At 32.2% G+C, this 24,047-nt stretch overlaps 1 protein-coding gene across 1 annotated transcript in view; it reads left to right on the top strand.

Moving 5' to 3' along the window:
- Positions 1–22,578, top strand: part of LOC134232500 (dynein axonemal assembly factor 8-like) — a 31,229-nt gene extending 8,651 nt beyond the window's left edge. The window contains exons 17-31 of the mRNA XM_062714479.1: positions 150–282; positions 581–760; positions 1,083–1,122; positions 1,260–1,279; positions 1,395–1,461; positions 1,753–1,984; positions 2,232–2,427; positions 5,463–5,557; positions 5,676–5,702; positions 7,508–7,610; positions 7,943–8,057; positions 8,787–8,877; positions 9,524–9,609; positions 12,059–12,128; positions 21,651–22,578. Of these exons, the coding sequence (XP_062570463.1) occupies positions 150–282; positions 581–760; positions 1,083–1,122; positions 1,260–1,279; positions 1,395–1,461; positions 1,753–1,984; positions 2,232–2,427; positions 5,463–5,557; positions 5,676–5,702; positions 7,508–7,610; positions 7,943–8,057; positions 8,787–8,877; positions 9,524–9,609; positions 12,059–12,128; positions 21,651–21,740 (1,545 nt within the window). The 3' untranslated portion in view covers positions 21,741–22,578. The remainder of the gene's footprint in view (positions 1–149; positions 283–580; positions 761–1,082; positions 1,123–1,259; positions 1,280–1,394; positions 1,462–1,752; positions 1,985–2,231; positions 2,428–5,462; positions 5,558–5,675; positions 5,703–7,507; positions 7,611–7,942; positions 8,058–8,786; positions 8,878–9,523; positions 9,610–12,058; positions 12,129–21,650) is intronic.
- Positions 22,579–24,047: the final 1,469 nt, after the last annotated feature.

The raw sequence follows: 24,047 nt of genomic DNA, 5'->3' as shown, positions 1-24,047 counted from the left end.
CGAGACAAAATTTTCACAATTTATGGTTATTGCTCTATGTAATCTTAATGAAATTTTCGCGCGCATACTGTCTGGCATAATTACATTAAAATAAAGTTTTCGCGAATAAAAAGTGATTTACAGTAATCATTAAATTCATTATTTTACAGTGTATAGACCATGAAATACAAGTAAATCCAAATTTTGTTGTGCCAAAGCTGTATACAAACCCAGAACTAGAACAAATTTTGATACTTTTGCTGCTGGGACATGAAATCCAGAAAAACTCAGGGATGTTTGTAGGTCAGTATCAGAAACAGATATGTTACTCAGCCCATTTTGTTATTCATTGTTTTCCAGAGCATTAGAGAAGAACTTACTAAGCAAAAATATGACAAGATTTTTTTCATTTAATTAAGAGGATATTGGGTGTTGCATTGTGGAAGCATGGTCCTGTCTACAAGAACCTGTGCAGATTAATGATTTAAATTAAAATATATGATAAAAAAATAAATATCATTGAATAATTAAATTAATTTAGAATGCCTCATATCTATGTGCCATGTGTGGAGTTATGTGATCAGTACTTTCTCTTCTACAGGTAAACTTTTGGGTATGGTTCCCTATGGGAAGCTGACCAGTGTGGTCCCGCTGAAGGAGGGGTTTGAACTGTTAGGGATGAAATGGCTCCCTGGACTGACCACCTCCCAGGCTAAGGAGGTGACCCCTTGTGAAGTGGGAGACAGGCTCTGGAAGGAAAATGTACACACTCTAATGTCAGGTAAAGAATTTTTGGAAAGGAAGTTAGTGCTATATTTACAGTACATGTACTATTGTATGCACATTGTACACCTTTTTCACTAGGTTTTGACCCCAAAATGAAATGTGTATTATAGGACCCTAGAACTTGAAAAAAAGACATCTTTTTCCTCAGAATGGAAAACTTCTATACTGCTTATAATTTGCTATTGTGCTGAGGTTCATAAATCTCCAAGTTCTGGCACTCTTTTAAAGAGTGAAATGGTCTAGACTGTGTTATCACTAAAAATTACACACTTTTGCTTAGATATCATCTCAAGAGTTTGTCATTTCCCACTTTACAGAACCTGCTCTTGTGTTGGCACTGAGAGGGATAGATGTGTTGTAACAATTTGACAACTCGTCTGGAGACCATGGTTTTTAAGTCCAATTTATTTATCAGGTTCAGCCATAAATGGCTCAAGTGGGTTTTAAAAAAATAATCTGTACCCTAATTGTAATGTAACTACATCATGTCCAAGGAATGCTGAGGACATGTACAGTATCAACTTGATTTGCTAGGGCTTTCACTTCTCTGATTTCAAAGAGATATGTTGTAGTTTGGTGCAACGATGGACATAAGATTTTTAAAACCTTTGGACAGCATTAATTGGCAGACACCTGTCAACAATCGCACGTGTACCTTCCTCAGGTTCGGCATCACATTCAAGGCTTTGGATCCAGGTATGCATTTTATTTTATTTATACAGGACAACAGTCATTTGGAGGCTATTACTGTGAACATTTTTCGTTTAACATATTTTAAGAATTTGTATTTTAAAATATACATCCGAAACCGTCTTTTTTTTGTACATTTATATTAAAACTGAATGTTTTAAAGTAAAAGGCAAGGAAATTTGAGTAAAATATTCAATAAGATGTAATATCATGACATATAACTTTAAATCATAAGGCATAGTGAAATAAATGATTGGGATATTGATAAGTATGCAATTTTTCTTTATTGTACAACAGGTCTCATTCAATAAAGACTGATGTAATGACTGAGTCCATGTTTGATGTGATGCTGTCAGGACCACAGCCCATCACCACTGCTCTGGTCATCAAACCGCGCGCCGTGAAGAAGCACCTGACAAAGATTCTCCGTAAGATCATGCTGGAGGGCTTCACTGTCGTGGGACTGAGGCTAGCAGTGATTGAGGAGGAGGAGGAATTACTCTGCCTTATCGACGAGGACAGAGAATTGGTAAGGAGAAGGAGGACTTGTTTATTTCAAACATGAATGTGTTAAAACTACCAATGTTTCATTGTTTTATTAATTTTGGAATACCTAAAATGCCTGCACTCTAGCTTTACAGACTTTCTTCATTAGAGATAAAATAAATTACAGTTAAGATGGGCATATTGTGTATTTCTTTAAAACATGTAATACATGTACGTGTGTATGAATGCGAGAAAAATTCATCTTACATAACTGTAAAATAAACTTGTAGGATGCTGATAGATTGGATCAACATAAGAAGTACTTGAGTTCTGGCCCCTCATTTATCCTGGCCCTGGAGAGAGAGAATGCTGTCAAGAAACTGCTAGATTTACTGGGGCCCTGTGATCCCCTCAATGCTCGCCGCCAGAGTCAGTTCCTGTGGAGGGGAACCTTTGGGATGGATATAGTCGCCAACGGTCTTCATGGTGAGTTTTGTATATTAGAACGTATATTTTGTGTTTTCCTTTTCTGTTCAGAAATAAAATTGCTTGATATCCCATTAGATTTAAAATGCCATTTATTTTTTAAATATATAAATGAAGATGGTAATTTTCTTTCATATATACATGTATACATTAAATAACAATATGTACAGTGTTGTACCTTTTTTAGCTCACCTGAGCCGAAGGCTCAAGTGAGCTTTTCTGATCACATTTTGTCTGTAGTCCGTCTGTCTGTCTGTAAACTTTTCACATTTTCGACTTCTTTTTAAAAACCGTTGGTCCAATTTTAACCAAACTTGCCTCAAAGTATCCTTTGTTAAAGGGGATTCAAGTTTGTTCAAATGAAGGGCCATGCCCTCATTCAAGGGGAGATAATTGGGAATTAATAAAAATTTGGTGACATGTTTTAAAAATCTTCTTCTCAAGAACCACTGTGCCAGAAAAGATGACACTTATAGGAAAACATCCTCATGTTGTGTAGATTCAAGTTTGAACAAATCATGACCCCCGGGGGTAGGGCGGGGCCACAATGGCCGACCAAAGTTTTACATTGAAATATATAGGAAAATTCTTTAAGAATCTTCTTCTCAATAATTGCAAAGCCATAATAGATCATATATATATATATGGAGGCATCCTCAGGTAGTGCAGATTCAAATTTGTTAAAATCATGACCCCTGGGGGTAGGGGTGGGCAAAAATGGCCGACCAAAGTTTTACATAGAAATGTATAGGAAAATTCTTTAAAAATCTCCTTCTCAAGAAAAGCAAAGCCATAATTGATCATATTTATATGGAAGCATTCTCAGGTAGTGTAGATTCATATTTGTTCAAATCATGACCCCCGGGGTAGGGCGGGGCCAAAACGGCCGACCAAAGTTTTACATAGAAATTATATAGAAACATTCTTAAAAAATCTTCTTCTCAAGTTTAGCAAAGCCATGATTGGTCATGGGACTACTTTTGGATTCAAACTTTTCAATAATAAACCAATTTCTACTTTATCGTAGCCACAGTGCTCAGGTGAGCGATGTGGCCCATGGGCCTCTGGTCTTTCTTACTGAAAGTAAAAATTCAGTATTTGACATCCACAGATGAATTGCATGAATACTGTAGATCACTAAATTTTCGCGACACCTTATTTTCGTGATATAGTCATTGACTCTTGATTTGCGAGACATAATTTTCACAAATTGTGGTTGTTGCTCTATATAATCTTAAGGAATACTATTATTATATACTATTTAACTTATATACTTGTATATAATATATATATATACTTATACTTATATATTTAACTTATATAACTTATATACTTATTATATACTATTTAATTTTTGCAAGCACACTGTCTTGCGTAATTACGCGAAAATAAAGTTCTCGCGAATAAAATGTGATTTACAGTATTTAATTTCTATATATTAGGGCTGGGTATTGGCCAGAGATTTTGTTTTGCAATATTTTTTACTGTATTGCGATATGTATTGCAATATTTTCAATGAAAATTACAATGGCATTTTCTTATTATGATTACTTTAATTTACATGCAGAATGTGCATAACTATAAAAAGTAACCAAAAGGAAAAAAATGTTGGATGATTTTATTAAAGTTATGCTCTGAAATACATCCATAAAACAGCTTCTGTCTAACTGTTCGACTTAATAACAAGCCTTTCTTACTTTTATTTTTAAATTTAATAATAAAATTCCTTATTCTAAGCATTTACCGATATATCAATGTTACAAAAACGTATTGGAATAAGATATTTTTTGTCATTGTATTGCAATATATCGAAATTTTTGCCCAGCAGTACTATACTGACACGCAAAAGAAACGCAACAAGCAGTAATCTACAAATGTTTGATTTTTTATCTATTGATTTTCAAAAGCGAATAAAGTAAGGCTTTTTTTAGAACATCAGAGATTTGATAAATATGTTAAATGTTTATCTGTTTACTTTACTAAGAAAAATATGACTGTTAAAACACCCCCCTCCCAGCCATTCAAGTGAAACATGCAAGACTGCCCTAAACAACAACTGCAGCTTAATTTCTATGAGACAATAGGTTCATTGATATCGAGATCTGAGCGAAGGAATTATTCTTTGGCATTTTTAAATGCACGTTTTCAGATGATTAGGTCGAATTTTCTCTAACTTGGAGCAGTGTAGCCATCCTTGGACTTCCGGTACAAGGACTGTCCTTAATGCATATGATACGTAAGACCCTGTTGAGGCGTAATGTAGTGAAATTTCGCATCAGCAACTCTCCATCACCTTTACATTGAAATTCTCCAGCTAGAGCAATGCAAATGCACACATATTTTCATAAATCAGGGAAACAAAAGGAGAGTTTATTTTTTGAAATATCGCTGCATTACTTATGATGAACAGTAAAAAACCCTTTAAACTCCATAATATTGCCAAATGTTTTGTTAAACATGCAATTTTTGATTTCTGTTTAGCAGACTCAAACTTGACTTCCGGTATGGTATGGAAATCGTTCAACCGTTAATTTACCGATGTTTACCAACTTGAAGATATTCATAATTTTAAGATACAAAATTCTTACTTTACATAATCATTTCCCCCTAAAGTAGGGTGTTGCGTTTCTTTTGCGTGTCAGTATATATACATGTCCTGTAAATCACTTTTTATTCGCAAGAACTTTATTTTCGCGTAATTACATGAGACGGTAAGCTCGAGAAAATTTCATTCTCGCGTATAATAGAATTCCTTAAGATTATTTATATAGAGCAATGACCACAATTCGTGAAAATTTTGTCTCGTTAATAAAGATTTAATATTAAGACTATCTCGCAAAAATAAGGTATCGCGAAAATTAAGTGATCTACAGTATATTTATCTATAGGATAGTTTGTTCAGCAGTCAGAAAATGTTTTCAGTTTTCTGACTAATCTAAATTTTATAATAAGACACCAATAGACATATAATTTTCTAAGAAATCGATTTTATTTGCTACAAGATTTATTAACTAAAAAAAATTCTATGTTTGAAGGCTCAAAGAATTTTCCCCATGCTGTACAGGAACTGAAGATGTTCTTTAAAGATGGTCTGTGTTGTAATGATTCGGAGGAGCTGAGGGACCTGGAGGTAAAACAGTACTGTCATAATAATAACCACACAAAAAAATGTCTTGCGGAATATCCAAATAATAAAAGTTATCGTATATGAAATATATAAACAGAAATGTTTTATTTTTTAAATCCAGGGCTTTGATAATTATGATGAAGAAGAGGTATCTCCTGTGTATTTGATATTCTATTCCTGTTTATAGTCTTTTTCAAAAATTAAATAATTAAGGAAGACTGTGTGTTCTTTAAGAAATTCAGATTTGTGCATGAATTAATTAGCTTTGTTTTAAGGTCATATAGATGATCTATTGATTTGTTTTTCCCATACATTGTTTATTTTTTTCTTAAAGAGACTGTTCATGACATTGTCATCAATTTTTATACTCGGATACATGTTTGATTATGACTTCACTTTATCCTTACTTTGCATGCATTTGATGGTTTTTGGATATTGAAAATAAAGAATATGAGAGTTTTGAGATTGTAACTCTCCTACGATAGAGGCACAAAATGAGTCCATTTCAGCATGGAGGTGGGACAGGTTGTTTCTGTATACAAATGTGCATGAATAAATGATCAATGTGTCATTTAGATTGTTCACATGCAATGATCAGATGCATGTGACTGTACCGTATTTATTATAGGTCCATATCTCTTCCCTCTTCTGAAAAGTCTTTTGATTTCGATGAACGGTGTTGCCGTGGTTACTAAAAATAGAAATTTCTGTGAAATTCTTTCAAAATGCTACTCCTTCTACAGTTTTAGTCTGATTTCAATATAACTTGGCACACAAGTAGACTACAATAAGATACATAATTCTGTGCATCGGTTTTTGATTTCGATGAACGGTGTTGCCGTGGTTACTAAAAATAGAAATTTCTGTGAAATTCTTTCAAAATGCTACTCCTTCTACAGTTTTAGTCTGATTTCAATATAACTTGGCACACAAGTAGACTACAATAAGATACACAATTCTTTATATCGGTTTTTGATTTCGATGAACGGTGTTGCCGTGGTTACTAATAATAGAAATTTCTGTGAAATTCTTTCAGAATGCTACTCCTTCTACAGTTTTAGTCTGATTTCAATATAACTTGGCACACAAGTAGACTACAGTAAGATACATAATTCTCTTTATCAGTTTTTGATTTCGATGAACGGTGTTGCTGTGGTTACTAAAAATAGAAATTTCTGTGAAATTCTTTCAAAATGCTACTCCTTCTACAGTTTTAGTCTGATTTCAATATAACTTGGCACACAAGTAGACTACAGTAAGATACATAAATCTGTGTATCGGTTTTTGATTTCGATGAACGGTGTTGCCGTGGTTACTAAAAAAAGAAATTTCTGTGAAATTCTTTCAAAATGCTACTCCAAATACAATTTTAGTCTGATTATAATATAAATGTGGCATGCAAGTAGACTGCACTAAGAACATAAAGAGACTTAATCAAGGATCATTATTCTATTTATTGCTGTTGAAAAGTTTCAATTTCCAACTGCTTAAGTACTTTTCTCTTCCTTTGCTATAAGTACAAACCAGTAGAGCTTCAGTCTCGACAGAGACTTCTGGTTTTAAATATGACACCTTTACATTCATTTATTCTTGAGTTGAAGAGTGCATCCTGACAATCATGTAGTTATGATAAACCGGTATATCGATGATGCAATGTATCCAGTATATAAATATCTGTCCCAAGTGTCTGTTTATGTGGCAACGAAACTCCCCTCCTCAATGAAAGAGCGCACCAAAGGAAACTTGTGTATTGAAAAAACATTGAGTTAAAAAAAAATGAATCTAAGGAACATTTGATGGAAACTCAAATATGTGCAGTACACAGACACAAATTTAAGGCATCATATAGACATTCTTCAAGATGTCCTCATTTTAGATTTGTTTTCAGATCTAGGAGTTTAATAAAAATTAAAGTGGGTAGTGCATTTTAGCTAACAATTTCTCTTGTTGTAGATACTAGGTCCAGCAGTGGACAGTCTTATAGATGTATCTACTGGAGACAAAAGAACTGTTCAAGTTACAGACATGCCTGGAGACAGAGAACACTCGGCTATTGGTATACTATTAGTATTACAAATTTATCTGGTAGTAAATCTGAAATATATAAATCTAATAGAAAATGAACACATTTAGATCAAAATAAAGATGGTTACTAGAATGTATTGTACAATTCATTTTTCATCTGCACAGCATTTTAAAATACGCTTTGGTTGAATTTTCTTAGTAAAGTTATTTTTTTTCTTTTAATATCCTTTTTTATTGCCATGGCATGTGTTCACTGTTCTAAATTTTTGTGCAAGTATTTTTTTTGTTGTGGTATACACTGTTTACATAACTGTTAATATAATGTTTCCAAGATCTCTAACTGATGTAACTTTTCTTGTACAGAGATCCAGTTGTTACTACAGACTAACTGTATAGTACTGAAGCCTCCACTTCTGAAGATCCACGACAGGGGACACTATGCTTATGTTGACATTGTGGAGGAACTACTCAAACAAGAGTGTGTATTTAAAGTCCAACCAATAGGTTATCATTCTGTAAAAAAAGAAAACCAGCAGTACAGAACGGTAGTCATGCTGGAATTAATCTAACAAGTAGAACAGCTGTACCATTTAAGTCGTCTCTCTTGGTCAATTCCAGCATTTCATATTTAAACATGCTGCATCAAAGGTTTAATTAGGAAAGGAAAATAAATTTTAAAAGGTACATAATTGTACTGAAAAAATATTTTTCCTTACTGCTGATGACAATGCTAACTTTAAACATCAGTATACTATTACAGCAGAACTGATTGTTACACTGAAATCACTTATATGTTGAATTTTTGTATTATTTGTTTTGAGGGTATGAAGACCCACAAATTCATCTCCAGCATGAAATGAAATTTTTAACAAATATTTTTACTTAAAGATTCTGAAACACAAAATGAAATCCCCAAAAAACCAATATATTTTCCTTAACGCATGAACATTTGATCCCTTAAACATAAAAATTTTTATAGCTTTTGCATTTCAAATTATATAGAACAGGTTTTACATACCGATAAGTACTGAGTGATAGTCACTCTAAAAATAACTTTCTAGTACAAAATGGGATATGACTGGTAAACATAAGAAGAGATTTATAAACAAGATTTGATATATAAAGTTATTTTTTGCTAAGATGAAAAATAAATGAAATCATTAAAAAAATTACAGTTAAAAATGTATCAATTTTTGTTTTGTGACAGATTTGAGATTGTTGGAGCAAGAATGGTTTGGTTTACACAGGAGCAGGCTGAAATCTTCCTTCATATCATCAATGCTGGCAGTTATAAACAGGTAACTCTAAAATCTTAATGGTTCTCAATAACTCTCACAAATAAATGCCTGTATTCGTGCATAGGGATGTGATTGGATTTCTTCTTAGTCTGTATAGCATTTTTATGATCATGTGTGGGCAAAAATCATTTCTACCCTGCTTAATCCATACATTGTCAGTCAGGGCTAAACAACTGAAATAGGACTAGCTGTTATACCCAGGAGCCCTGAGGATTGGAGCAGATTTAATATGACTATTGTACTTGAACAACACTTAATGTTCAAGTCAGAGTAAATTGATCACTGAATATGGAGAGATAAGATTATTTGATTAAATTTCCCATTTCTTAATTACAGAACTGCATTTACAACAGGAAGACAAATATTTCTACTTTATACATTTGGAATGAAAAAAAAAATCAATTGGATTAAGTGACTCATTACAATATATACAACTTGGAAAATCATGACAAGAGACAATTTTAGTAACCCCTTCCCCCTCCCCCCCCCCCCCCCCCCCCAAAACAAAAAAAAAACAAATTATATGACTTCAACTGTCTCAAATAAATGGCCTGTATAACCTGTATTAAGTTTAAATCATTGTAAGTTGTTAAATTTATTTATATTTTTCTTTATTTAAGGTTCCTATGTTGTTGTTATTTTTAAGGTTCCTATGTTGTTGTCTGGACCCTCCCTTGTCTTTGCACTACAGAGAGACAATGCTGTACTTTCTTTTGATGCCATTCTAGGAAGGTAAGTTCAAAAGTGCAGCCAACATTTAAAGAAAATTAGTCAAGAAGTAGCACATTTTAAGCCTGACATTTGCAAAGAGCTTAATGAAGTTCTTTATTTAGTGTGCTGTAATTTGTTTTACTGTCATTACTGTATAGTATTGGTGTGAGCTTGGCACCTCCCTGTGACATCACAAAGCACCTTATACTTAACATTACAGCCTGAGTCTGCTCTTAATTGAATCACCAACTTATTACAAAGGCTCATTATCTTGATCTGCAAGTGTTGACTGCACAACTAATTTAATGAAAGGGATGAAAACAATGAGGATGTTGTGTTAATTTCAAGGGCCATTCAAAGGCTTTTTAGTTGCACATATATGTATTGTATCTGTCCTTTTGTGGACTGCATGATCAAATGCATCACCAGATCAGTTCTGGTGCTACAAGATTAGAATTGGTGCCACAGTTCTAGCACTGAAATACAAAGGACTAATTAGGATATACTTCATTATTTTGTTCCCAATGAAATGTTTCAAAGGCACGAAAGAGAAATTTTTAAAAATTTTGTTTATGGTTTCATATAATTTTAGGGTGATGCTTATGAGAATTAATATTTTTCATAAAATACAAATACAGGTAAACCTTGTTATCTCAACATTTCGTATCCTGTTCTGACAAAGCAAGTTGCACGCGGAATGCTGGATGTCGGAAAACTGTTATAAGTAAACTGAGAAGATTTCGATGAAAAGGAAACATTTCATAAATTACATTTCTAAATAACTTAGATTTTCTAATAAATATAGAGGGATTAGCTGAAACAAACAAGCTACAGTCTATTTAAACATGTACATAGTTAAACGTCTTTAAATTTAGGTCTATGGTTTTACTATGCAGTAAAATTAAGGACGTTGAGTCTCAACTCTGATATCTTGACATTTTCCGATTGTCCCGTCAATGTTGAGATAACGAAATTTACCTGTATATTATGTTAACAGTAACTTGATCCAAAGAGTCATATCACATCGAGTTGATCTTCAGATCAAACAGGACGCGAAGTAGCAAGTTTGATCTAATGATCCTCGCCTGTCAACGAAACGTGATACGGGTCTTTGGATCAAGTTACTCTCATAATAATAATTTTATTATAGTATACCCCTTACAACTAGCTTAATATAGTAAAATGAAATTTAGAAATCAACATTATAATATTTATCTATTAAACAAAGCATTTATACCCATTACAACTAGCTAAATATAATAAAGTAAAATTTAGGAGTCAATATTATACAAATATGGACTCAATGTAGGTCAATATGCATTTATAATGACCCAGGATGACAGATATTGACCGAAGATACATGATGTATATCGACCGAGGGCCCTAGCCCGAGGTCGATATACTCCATGTATCTGAGGTCAATATCTGTCATCCTGGGTCATTATAAATGCATACTGACCGTGCATTGAGTCCATATTTATTATATTATATAAATAATACGATAGCTAGTATTAACCATAAATAAGTTGGATGTAAATGTTTAAGAATTTATTGAATATTACTCACAGGAAAATTGTTTCGGTAATAAATTTTTACCCATAACATAGTAATAATGCAAGGTATCTATCTCCGAATAACACAGAGTACCCCCTCCCCCAGATTGAGAATTGCACTCCTAAACACTTGTAAAGGAAATGCACTGACAAAATATTAATACCTATGTCTTCTACGATAATTTATCTATACAATCATACACATGGCATGCTTGTCTTATTTCAATCTTTAGTCTCTGTAATCGCGTAAACACCGTCCGAAAACTGCTCGCCGAGTGGAAAAGTCGAATTCAACGATGAAATGGTATGTGCTTAGTATTCACGAAAAACATTAACATATATCCTTGTAATTGTTTTGTATTCTCGGCCTCAGAGTTCTTAACTATATCTTTTAAATTTTCCTCACCTACAACTTACAAACTTGCGACCTTCCATGTTTGACAAAAGCGAAAGTGAAAACGAGGCAGCTCGTGCGAGTCATTATTCGCTTTTAGCGGTCGTTATTACAAAATAATTACTTTGTATTGACCAATCAGAATTCTGGATTTCACAAAGTTATATAATATTATAATATATAAAGCATTTTGCCCTGGAACTTTTTAATGTGCTAGAAAAATAACATCATCTTTCTGCGTACTATGTCATCAGTTTCAGAGAGTGGTGATATGGATTAAAAAAACCACAGTGTGGTGATCTGGAAAATCAGATTAAACTCTGTTAAATTAAAAGTAACAAAACAAGGAAATTGATGGGCATACAATAAATATATATAAAACCAAATAAACAGAGTAACTGTTCAAAATATTCTACAATTGAGAATATCATCTGATCATGTTGTTATGAATATTTATTTTAGCTAGATTGCAATTTAAACTAGAATGCAAATTGAAAGAATATTTTTTATTTCTTTTAAATAGCAACTTTGGTGCAGATTCCATTATTGGTAAATATGGAGGAGGCATTTTCCGTCCGTCGGACATAAAACAGGTACTGAAACAATAACAAATACTAATAAACACATGCCACTATGTATTTTGTTTCTTATGGAAGAAAACAGATAGCTATACCCTGATAGAATTCAGCTATACACAATAAAATGGTGAACAGACATCAAAAAAGTATAATAAAGCTGTCAGATATTTCTTACAGGTTAATTTTTTTAATGATTTTCTAAACGATTCAGATGAATTATTTGATAATGTTTCTTTATCAAATTACTTTGTCATCTGGTATCATCCGTAGCCAATTATATCCTTATTGCAGCTGTACAGTATGTTGCACTAAAAAAAACAAATTTAAAAACAGTAAAAATTGAAGCACACATTGGTGTTTGATCATACTGATGAGATATGATGTAGGTATTCATTTATAACATGCATATCCTCCAAATAGGACTCAAAGGGGGATTGCCGCTGCAAGCAGATGTGATTAATAGATAATTAAGAAATCAATAATGAGACTGGTCCTTTTGCGATCAGGGTATTTATGAACGTCATAACTTATGTAAGATGATCAGATATTTATTCCCTGATTTGGCAGCTGATCTTTAGGTTTCATAATTAATACCTTGCATTTATGATAGCACATGGATTAAGGCCCAGATTAAATACAGTGTATAACAATTGATGTCATTGACAAAATGTGAAATATTAATGGTTAATATTGGTAATATAGGATGATCAAATTTGCCATAGAGATGCAAGTTTATTTATAAAGATTTTTTTAAAATAATGACCATTCCTCTTTTATATGTTTAATTTAAAAAAAAAAATAAATTTCAAAGTAAAAAGGATGATGGACCTATTTCCATTCTACTTATAGATCAGATATAATTATTACTAGCTCATATATTGTGTATGTGTTCTTTATATGAGATTCAGGTCAGCATTTATCTATCCTATACCCCATTCATATGACGAAAATTTGCTTATGTGTGCAAATTTACATATTAGTAAATCTACACATGTAAGTAAAAGTTAATTTGCTTAGCGTTCAGACAAGATTTATGTACTGTTAGCAAATCCTCATATTTTCATATAAAATAAGGAGATGCACAGATTCATAATTGTAATTTTTTATAGAAAAAGGGTATTTCGTTAATGTTTGGGTATGACTAACTTTTGAATGTTCCTCAAAGAAAGTGAGGGGGGGGGGGAGTTACCAAAAAAAAAAACAAACTTAATGACTAAAAGGGCAAAGAATGGTATAAGAATTTACACACGAAGAAGGAAAATTTATTAAAAAAATTTGTTAAATGTTGGAAAATGTTTTGGCTTTGGTCTTAAAGACTGTAGAAGAGCAGTTGGCTGTAAAGAAAAAGGTCACTGTTGCCATCTATTGGTTGATGTCTCCAGCAGAAATAGGACTATTGGAATCTTTTTGATGTTGGGAAAATACAGTACATCAAGTGTGCAAGGCCATTATAAAATATCTGCTTGAATGTAATTATGTATTTTCCAGGAGAATGAAAAGGATGAAGAAAAGTAACAGTAATCGATGTTAAAAATCTTTGAACAATACAAATATGTGAATAGGAAATGAACACAAACCCGTAGAAATTAATGGTGGGATCAGGTGCCAAGAAGCATACTTACGAATGCTTACTTTCAACGAGTTTATTGAAATTCCTGTAACATTAAGTTATATGTGAGTAGCTTGCCTGAATTAAAAACAGAGAAAAGTAGAAGAAAGTCATCAAGAGCTAAACGGTAATGGGGCCCGAGCAATTGATGGAATGCATGTTCATATCATAGCTCTGGAGCATTCACAAGGAGACAACTTAAACTTAAAGGGTACTACTTATTGATCCCACAGGGCACTTGTTTGAGACCACATCTTTATCTTTATAAACATAAACAAAGGTTTGCCAGAAAGGGTGCAAGAAGCCGTCATTTTTGCAAATTTTGAAAATTTATCTCAGAGGAGAAGATGGCTCATTGTTTAGAGTTTTGCCTTCTAGCCACCTTTTTTACCAACTAATATTTTATATACCATTGAATACACAACCGAAACAACAATGAAAATGGGTATATGTAAATTTGCTGCGTGTTCATATGACAACATTTACACACATGAATAAATAATTTGCTACAAAGTGTATGCAAAAGTTAATTTGCATTTAGTCCTGACCAGGTGTACATTTACTCAACAGTGCAGAATTTGCATATGAGTAAATCAGTTCTTATGACAAAAAATGCATATGTGAGTAAATTTACATATGTGTAAAATATACTGAGATATGCAAATCATGTCATATGAATGGGGTACTAAATATTCAGTAGAGATATTGATGTGCATTATTCCAAGTGTGGTGCAGATTTAGGTGTATTCAAATCATATCCCTACTCCCTAGTTTTCAAAATTTCAATCAAAAGTATAACAAGTTTGGTTTTTTTTAAATGCATCATTAAGCAGCAATACACTGTAACAAAAATTGCTGGTTATGCAATTTAAAAGGTTGAAGTCAGAAAAAGGCAAATCATTAGCTCACTTGAGCCAAAAATCAAGTTAGCAATTGTTTTGCTTTAAACATTAAAATATTTTATTCTTTTGCAGGAAAAAGAGGTTCACATGAGGGATTAGACTGCAAAAACAATAATATACATGCATTTACATTGTTTGATATTTTTCCCACAAAGCTTAAAATCAATTTGCTAATTTTAATTACAAAATTTGCAAAAGTGAGCCAGTGACTAAAATTTCAATGCTTAAAGAATCTGTAAATGATTAAAGATTTTAACACAAGCAACAAAGTTAACGTTGCTAGTGATAAAAAGTGATCATTCATATTTTCTCTTTTGCTGTTCCTATGAAGTTTTTGATGTAGAGCCATTATGAAGTGTGCATTAAGGATATCCGATCCTCAGCCAGGAAGCATAACTCCAAAAATTAATATTTAATTTAAAATGCATCAATATGAGGCTTGAAATGAAAATTTTTCATGCAACAATTTTCATTTTATTCATCTTTAGAAGATTAAAGGTTTTTGGAAGTCTTAGAAAAGGTCTTTTAAAAAGTTGACATTTGTACCCTATAAAACGAAAAAAAAAATTAATACAATTTTAGAGAAGTAAGATTTTCTTGAATCCAGCTTTGATACCAATGCTTATTAGCATGTTATGAAATAAGAAGTGATTTGTGTTGTCTTGCAAAGATAGCAAAAGCCTTTTACAATATGTATTATAGAAAACATGATGGAAATAGAAGACAAAAAATACCAAATAAGTATAAAATTCATGACAATATTTCTGAATGCCTGGATACCTATCGTATTTTAACCTATAATATATTTGTTGATCAATTTGCAATTAGAAAATGCATAGCTGATATTCCAATTCGCTTTTTCTGCAAAAATATTGGACAATTTTCCCTATATAATATGATTTACTCAAATCTTTAACTTTAAAGAAATACTGTGGATAAATTTACATAACTTTATGGATTCAGAGATACTTTTATGAGCATTGTTGATTACTTAAATGCTAATTTTATAGACCTGAGGATCGGACTACCTTAAATCAATGTACATAATATGAATATTAAAACTTCTTTTCTAACAAGAATGTAAATTTGACAAAATTTCAATATGAAAAATGAAATTTGTTTGAGAACCAGCATGGCTTGCTGTTGTTGATTGAATCAGTAATATGCATTGTCTGCTGAAGTCCTTTAAGAATTGATTGTGTTCTCTATAAACATGCTTCTCAGGCATGAAATGGGTGCTATATGTTGATTATACAGTGGTTATAACATGGAATATAGGAGTCTATGTGCCACAGCCCATTACAATACCATCACTCACTTGTCTGAGCTGTAAATAGGGCTACTGGCTATACCTAGTAAACAGCCTTTGTTGTGTTCCCAAAACAATGAATAGGAAAAATACCAATACCATTACACAGCGTCTCATGTAAATTTAATGTTCAACAATGTTTTATGCTCCATATAGCTTGACTTTGTTTTCCACAAAAGAAGTCAGTTAGTTTTTATTACTCTTAATTATGTGATCAAAGAAAAGTTTAAACCTGGAGTTTAACTTTTCAATTATGTACAGTAGTTAAAAAGTGTAAGAAAACATCTGTAATGTGTCAGTCCATAAAGCTTAATGGATTAGATAATTCTGCCCCACAGGGAAATAAAAGAATAAAGAAATAAATCATGCTAAGTTTGCAGCATCAGTGACATATTGCGACATCTTCTTTCAATAAAGATTAACCTTGGGTGTATAGTTGACCGCTTTTTGTCAGTGCATTTGTGTCTCTTACAGGTGACTGACATTAAATGTTCATGGGATTCTGTCTTATTGAATTAACGGTTGTTTTGGTTAGGTTGTCTGTAATTACATACCCACTATTTCTTTTTTTCCTTGTGGAGATCTATGAAGAGCACCAAAACATGTCTTCTACATATGCCCTTCTTCGTTTTGGTCATGTATCTCTTTCTTTTGTTTTTCTTCATGTTTTCTGTGCTTATTTTCTCTATTGTATGTATGACATTTTTCTATTACACGTATGACTTTTTCTGTTCAGCATTGTCCAGTGGCTTTGTTTGCTAGAAGAATAGTTCAAATGTTTAAAGGGAAATGTCAAATAATGTTACCCAAAAGATCTTCAAAATACGTAAACATGATTTTGTTTTCCACCCAACAGGTATCTAGAACGATGGACAAACAATTATATGCATGAAAATGGAGATAACGAACAGTTATTAGGCTTAAAAGTCAACTGGAACAATATTAATAAGGAGTAGAGCAAAACACAAACATTTGGAATCAGGTGCCATAAAGGAAGAAACATACCCTGTCGACGGGTTACACCTGCCTTGTGCTCCTTGTCCCAATCGTATAAAAGGAAAAACTTGTGTAAAAATTGCCTTACAATTTGTCAATATTTGACTCAAAGATAGTTTGTCTATGCTAAATGAGATAACAATAGAGTTTGTTTACTATTTATGTAGTTTGTTTTAATTTTTCATAGGACTTTTTCAAGAGCTAAATAATCCAGAAATGCCTTTTTTCCCTTAAAACCTGGAGTCTTTCGGTTCCCTGTCAAAATCTATTATTACTTCACTTCGAGGTGCGTCACAGGATCTGATATGCAGTGTTGATGTAATTTTCTTTGTCTCGGGGGTCATCATAATGTTTTATTACTAACTTATCGATCAAGAAGAGATGAAAGCGTTGAGATGAAGCAGATCGCATTAACTGAACTTTTGTCCAATAATTTGGAAGAATCATTCTGGCCAAAAATTTATAGTAACTGCTTGAAATTGAAATAATTTATTCCTTTGTGCGCCATAATTTTCCCACTAATTCAGATGAAACACAAGCAAATGAAGTACAGGGAGTTAGAGGAGACAAAATATACGGCAAAATGGAAGTTTTATTTTGAATTCATTGGCTGGTATTGTAGGCCCAGGAGGTTTCCTCTCGCTTTGATGGTCTGTCAGCCCATCACAAAAATAAGTTTTAATATCTATTGCAAATAATAAGGTCTTGAAAGCAATAAACGTTTTTTTTTTATCAATATTCAGTTATCTGCAGTGAAATGAATTGAAGTATTTCAGCATAAACATCAAATAGGAAAATGTATTCCTTACGTTTTCTAAAACATGTTTTTTTCCATTATTTTCAAATTGATTGCTTTCTTCCAAAGTTGATCGATCTCTTTTCAAAAGAAACGTTATTCTGTGATTGTTTAACTTCTCACACGCATTAAAGTTTCTCTTTCCATATTATACAGAATTGAAACAGTATTCATTTTCAAACGCATGTCAAAATTATCGGAAGACTTTAAGGCCTGCTCAATAGAACAAGATAATTTTTTAGGGTTGTAGTTTTATTTTTTAAAGAGGGGATTATCCGCGTACTCAAACCTCAGCTTACATAATTTGTTAAGTAGCAGCACAGTTTTGTCTAATTAATGCTTTGATGTTTGACTGGGAAGCTCAATTTGAAGCCTTTGTGTGTGTCATTTGAAGATGGCATCTTCAAAAGCTGTAATCTAGACGAGAGTACCTGATCAAAACAGAGACTTGTGAATCTTTTATTTACAAACTGCAGGTTAACATCAATGTTTCCATAAATATAACTGACTAAAATCGACTTTTTTTTTTCTCCGCCATAGAAGCTACATTTAGTTTTGAAGCACAAGTCATTCCAATGTTGTTTTTTTTTCATTTATTCATGTAATGAGGGTTTGCAAATACTCGATGATAAATGCAAAGAAAAAAAATTACGTTTTGTTTTGACCATGTGAGATATAATTTTGAGAATACTGTACAGAAGTTAGAGAGTTCACTCTAGTAGAGTAAGGAGTTGATCCTTACATCACGTGTACGAATTTGCACTGTGGGATGCGGAGACCCTTTGGATGAGACCGTATGAACCGAGGTTCCATGTCGCAGTAGTGTACCGAGTGTTCGTCATAAATTTGCAGCCCTTCCAACCGACAAGTGGTGGGGTCTCGCCTTGAATGAAAAAAAAACTCGAAAGAGACGTTAAACAAAACAAACGAACATGTGCAGTTAGGATTCGATAAATATCTTGGAAGATTATTAGAATTTTTGCAATAATAATATTTGATACTTTTACGACCCACAACTCCCTCCTTATGGTATGAATTCAATTACCCTGTTATGGAGAATTAAGCACCATTGCTAACCGTCAATCTTATCATTCGGGGTTTTTCGTGAAGCTTAATCTGGTTGATGAAGATGGATGGCCTTTTGGGGCATTAGGAATAATTTCATGAACAAAACAGATTTGATGATGATTCAATCATTGAAGAAACGGTTGGTGGGAATCAGCTGGATTTTAATTGCATAAGTTGTAAATCATTAGGCCGCCGATCTTCAGCTAATATGAAGAAACTTATTTTCATCTCAAAGAACGAGTTAGTTTATCCACTACTATGCTCTTATACTTTCTGTGAATTTCCTTGGCACTGGTGGGTAATGCATATTTAATTGTGAAAATTTAATGAACCGTTCGGAGAAACCGAGGGCGGTCGTATATATGTGATGCGAATGTATAAGAAAAATGATCAGCTTGTATTTAATTTTTCAATCGATAACTAATGAAAATGAAGCGGCATGAAAAAGCGGGCCTTTGTCGTCCCAGACCCAAAGATATTAGAAGGACTTGGATCAAAACACATGATGGGTATTATAAAGTTTGGAGTTTACTCACGGAGAATTTAATAACACTTTAAAGAGGAGGAAGAAACTGTAATTGGTTTTTTTTCTATGCAGAATGGAGAAGTGATGAATGTTCAACAACAGTATGCAATTAAGTCTAATGCAATGGCATTGTGGTCTAGTGTTCTCCAGAGCAATAGCTTATATAATCATGGGCCGAGTACCAGTGTATTCGTATAGTGTAAATGTACGCTAATATGAATCCATTCTAAAAACTGACATTGTTGAGCAATATTATTATTTCTGTCTGTGTTTTGTTTAAAATGAAATGCTGGTTTGCAATCATGACATGCACAGTAAATTGAATCGTTAAATTAAGGTTTTGCAAACTATGAATTTTATTGCGAAGCACCACATGTTTATCGAAAAGTTTAAATCTTTAATGGTCTGTTGTCCAACTCTGATTGGAGTCATTAAAAATAAATAATGTATGACTTTAATGCCAGTAATTGAACTGAAGTCGAGGTTCAGTTACTTCCGGTCCGTTATTTACGAGGGTCTGTTGGCGGTCAGAGACATTCGAGCTTCCGTCTCTTCTTATTTAGTTTCTTTTGATAATGACAAGTTACTTTACAAATTTAGGAGATATATCCATTAGCATTTCTCACAGGAGAATATGCTTAAACGTTTATTCCGAAAAATTGATTAGTTCGAAAGTTATTGATATTAATCATGACAAATACATGTAGATTTCTTTTCTCGTGTCACTGAAAAAAAAATGGTTGAGGGACAGAAATTCGGTTTATTAAAGTTAATAGAATTGGTTATGTAAAAGATTTAGTTTTGTTTGCTATTAATTGTCCTCGGGAATTTTTAACTCACAAACGTACCACTTGCAGATGGAGGGCTGCTAATTTTGTCTTGTACTCGGCACTCACGGCAATTGAGCAGTCGGAGATCTTTTTTATGCCAGCACCTACTGTGACACAAGACCGCGGTTTATATGGACACGTTCGAAGGACCGGTCTAGGGTTTAGTACTATAATGTAGTACGAATTCTTGCATCAGAAACAGTCCATAATTTATACAGTATCAAATAACGGAATTGCATTTGTCTTGTTTATGTATTTGAAGTTATATGAACTTTTGAAACATATTAGATCACTAATTGACCTCAGCTTTAAAATAGTGTCCTAAAAGTGAAATTTAAGATTGAAAATTAAACAACAATAAACAAAGGTGTAAGAATACATAAAAGGCAAACAATTATGTGGGAATATTGCTGTCTGATGATATCAACCGTTTTGAAATATTCTAATACCATTCGGAAAAAAATACATCAAATAATTTCGAAATGTTTACTCTGATTCTCTGTTTCCTTTCAATGTATAGGCCTATAGTGTTATTGTTTTTTAGTGAGAAAAGTCTTTTTTAATTTTTGACCAGCAAACATGTATTCTCACAGTAAATGATTAACCTTTGATGTAAATCTTTTCGATTTCAATAAATATAAATTTTTCGTTAACAAATAATATTTCGTGTGATGTTTATTAATAGAACTCTACAGTCATGGCAATGAATCTGTCAAAACGTCCGCTTTTTCATCCAAAATTACTTCTTGAGATTGAAAATATTAAAAGAGTCGTTGACAAAGGACCTCTGCTAAGTGAAAACTTGGTATTAAATTGCAAAAACGAATTAGATAAACCTTTCAGAAGTTGTATAAGAAAATACTTCATTTGTTTTTTATTGTGAAATGATTTGCAGATTTAGCACAGCTTTCAGATCCAAATTTAATGAAAAACAAGTGGAGTGCAGATTTCGAAATCCTTTTTTGTTTTAGTAATTGCAGTGGTTTGACTATCTTAATAAGAATCAAGCTCTCTCCAAGCTAACCCTTTATTTCCACATTTCGATGTCAAATTCAAACACCCAGATTTTTATCACATCTATAAATGTCTTTGGGAAGAATGAGATAGGACTTTTGGGAGGCTTTGCCTGCTCCCATTGGGATCTGGATCGGACGTGATTATTCCATATCAGTATCACTATTCAATCCTTCCCTTCCAACTATTTTACTTAACGTCAACCAATGCTTTTTGTTTCATCGCTTTGCGAATAAAGTGGTGCGATCACTAAATGTTGAAAATGACCATCTTGGTTTATTAGAGAAAAGAAATGGTTTTTCCCACTATTGAAGACACCTTTTCGTGTTTATTTTCAATTGATCACATTATATATTTTTTTTAAATCTGACAATACACTGTATGCTTCTAGTATTTAAGTTTGAATCTATTGTAGTACTATGACGTTTTTATTCTAAATGTAGATATTATTTTTGTGTAATTAATTTGATTTATCAATCTTTTTCAGGCTCATAGAATGCTGGGGTTTTTCTTTGATGAACTAATGCCAGGCAGTCAGATAAAGATTACCCCTAAAGAAGAACTAGGCCCGCACTGATCTTCCGTCTCTTGCTCATAGGAGTTCATAATATCAGTATTAGCCAGACAAATTCAAGCAGTTGTTATTTGTCCTCTTTTCATACTGTGATTTTTGTGGTGACTTTCATTGCTTTGTTTTCTTAGTGGTGCAAATGAGTTGAATAGATTCAAAGCATTATTTAACCATAAATTTGAAACGTATTTCCATTTTTAAAAACATTTGATGCAACATCTAAACGTTTATATGATTAAAAATGTTTTAAGAAAAAGACATATAAGGAGATATAATATATGCCAAGTCCATCTACATGTATTAACAAAAAGAATAAGTACTTTTAAAATCAAACATGAAAGTCAATGTTTGATTTCTTAAATTCTATATAAACGATGAATTAAAATGCATTTGAGAATAAAATATGGACATGCTTCTACACCCACAATGATGTTTTACAGTGAACATCGTATATGTTTGTTATTCTTTGGTTCTGAGGTATGTTATTTATTCAAAGCAATCAAATTCAATTGATACATGTCGAAAATTTTCTCTCTAAAAAAGAAAATAAGAAGGTCTTGTCTTTTTAGGGGGTATTTACAAAATGTAAAATGTGATATATAATACATATCATAAACTTCAATCACCAGTTTTTTTTAAAATCAAAACCTCCTGACCTAAAAGATTATTTGTGATGCATCATTTCCGTCCACTATTTTATATTTATGCATTTATATATTATTGTATACGTTTACATTTGATGTTTATTTTACTTTTCCTTTGAAATGTTTGGTGTTCGTGTTCATTTCTTTTAAGATTTACCTTCAATACATTGTTTTTAAGAAAATTACCAATATCTTTGTGAGAAGAGTATTTTTTACTTTTAAATCTAGTATTGAATTATATTATTTCCTTGACTAAATATCATTACAATATTAATAATATTTAAAAGATGTAAAATAAATGTAAAAGGTTAAAGTATGCAGTCAGAATCTTTTTAATCAATGATGTATTTTCTACTCTGTATGAATACTATTCATAGTTCCATAAGATAAACTTTTTCAAGTCTGTCCCTTGAATGCTTTTCATGAGCAGCACAAACTACATAGAAAGTATATTTGAATACGTATGTATCCCAAGAATTTAATAGCATTTTGTTGTATAAGCTATTGTCAGTGCCCCGTCCATTTTCAAAATTATAATTTTCATAATGCTTGTGACATTCTATTATGCATGCTACATAAGTAACATCTAACTTTATTCCTGTATACATTGTAAATGCTAATTTGAAAACAAATGGAGCAGACCCATTTTAAAATCTTTTATGGGAATAAACTTTCTATAATTTTTATATGATTTATAATTTTAACTTCTATAAATTTCTATAATGTATCTAATTCTAAATGATACATGTCTATGGATGCTATATGTGATATATTTATTGGTTGAGTGACCAGATGCAAGTTTAAAGGAAAGGCAACATTCATGAAAAAAGCTTTTAATTATTTTACTTGAATAATGCGATGAATTGAAGGATATGTTCTTTTAGATGTACAAAGCATATCGGATAAAATGCATTGTAATATGCACTGTAATGTAATATTTTACGCTAAATTATTGAAATTTGTTAACTGAATGCATTGTTTATAAAATATATGTAATCCATGGAATAAAGGTTGGATCCTTTTATAACTTATTTCTGGTGATGAATCTCTACAACAACATGCGCATTAGTTTTGTGTCTTTGTTAAACGTACAGTTACAAAATATTTGATCAAATAGAATCTTATGTAATATTCATTTTGATAGAACATTGATTAGTTTATTTAAATAATGGAAAGGCAAAGACCCTGTATAATAAAGAATTTTGAAATACCAGGATGTGTCAAAAGCACCCGTTAGTGTTAAATGAATATACATTGATTCTATTTTGAGCAGCAATCAGCACTTTTCACTGAAATTTTGAAATGAGAGATCAATTGTTTTCAGTACAGAACGTTCAGACAAGCATTACTTATGCAAATTCTGTATACAACGTGTTTCATGATATCATATATTACATTACATTTGTCTCTTAGATATACTCATATCATTCCTTATTTGTCCAATTCCATGGAATTCCATGAAGAAAACAGTATTTATATGTATACCGTCCATTACACTGTTTGATCTCTTGAGCTTGAAAAATATAACATATATATCTTTGTGTGCCTTGAATATGATTTAATGACATTTATGTACATGTATTGTTTTCTCTTTTTATTTGATTATCTAGTTGAAGAGTGATCTTTAAATGGTTTATTTCAAATCATTCTGAACTTTGAAATTGAAATA

The sequence above is a fragment of the Saccostrea cucullata genome, unplaced genomic scaffold (genome assembly GCF_032062105.1).
Source record: "Saccostrea cucullata isolate Sc308-1 unplaced genomic scaffold, CSIRO_AGI_Scuc_v1 ctg207, whole genome shotgun sequence".
NCBI lineage: Eukaryota > Metazoa > Mollusca > Bivalvia > Ostreida > Ostreidae > Saccostrea > Saccostrea cuccullata.
The sequence above is the reverse complement of the archived record's forward strand: the minus strand, read 5'-3'. Positions and strand labels throughout refer to the sequence as shown.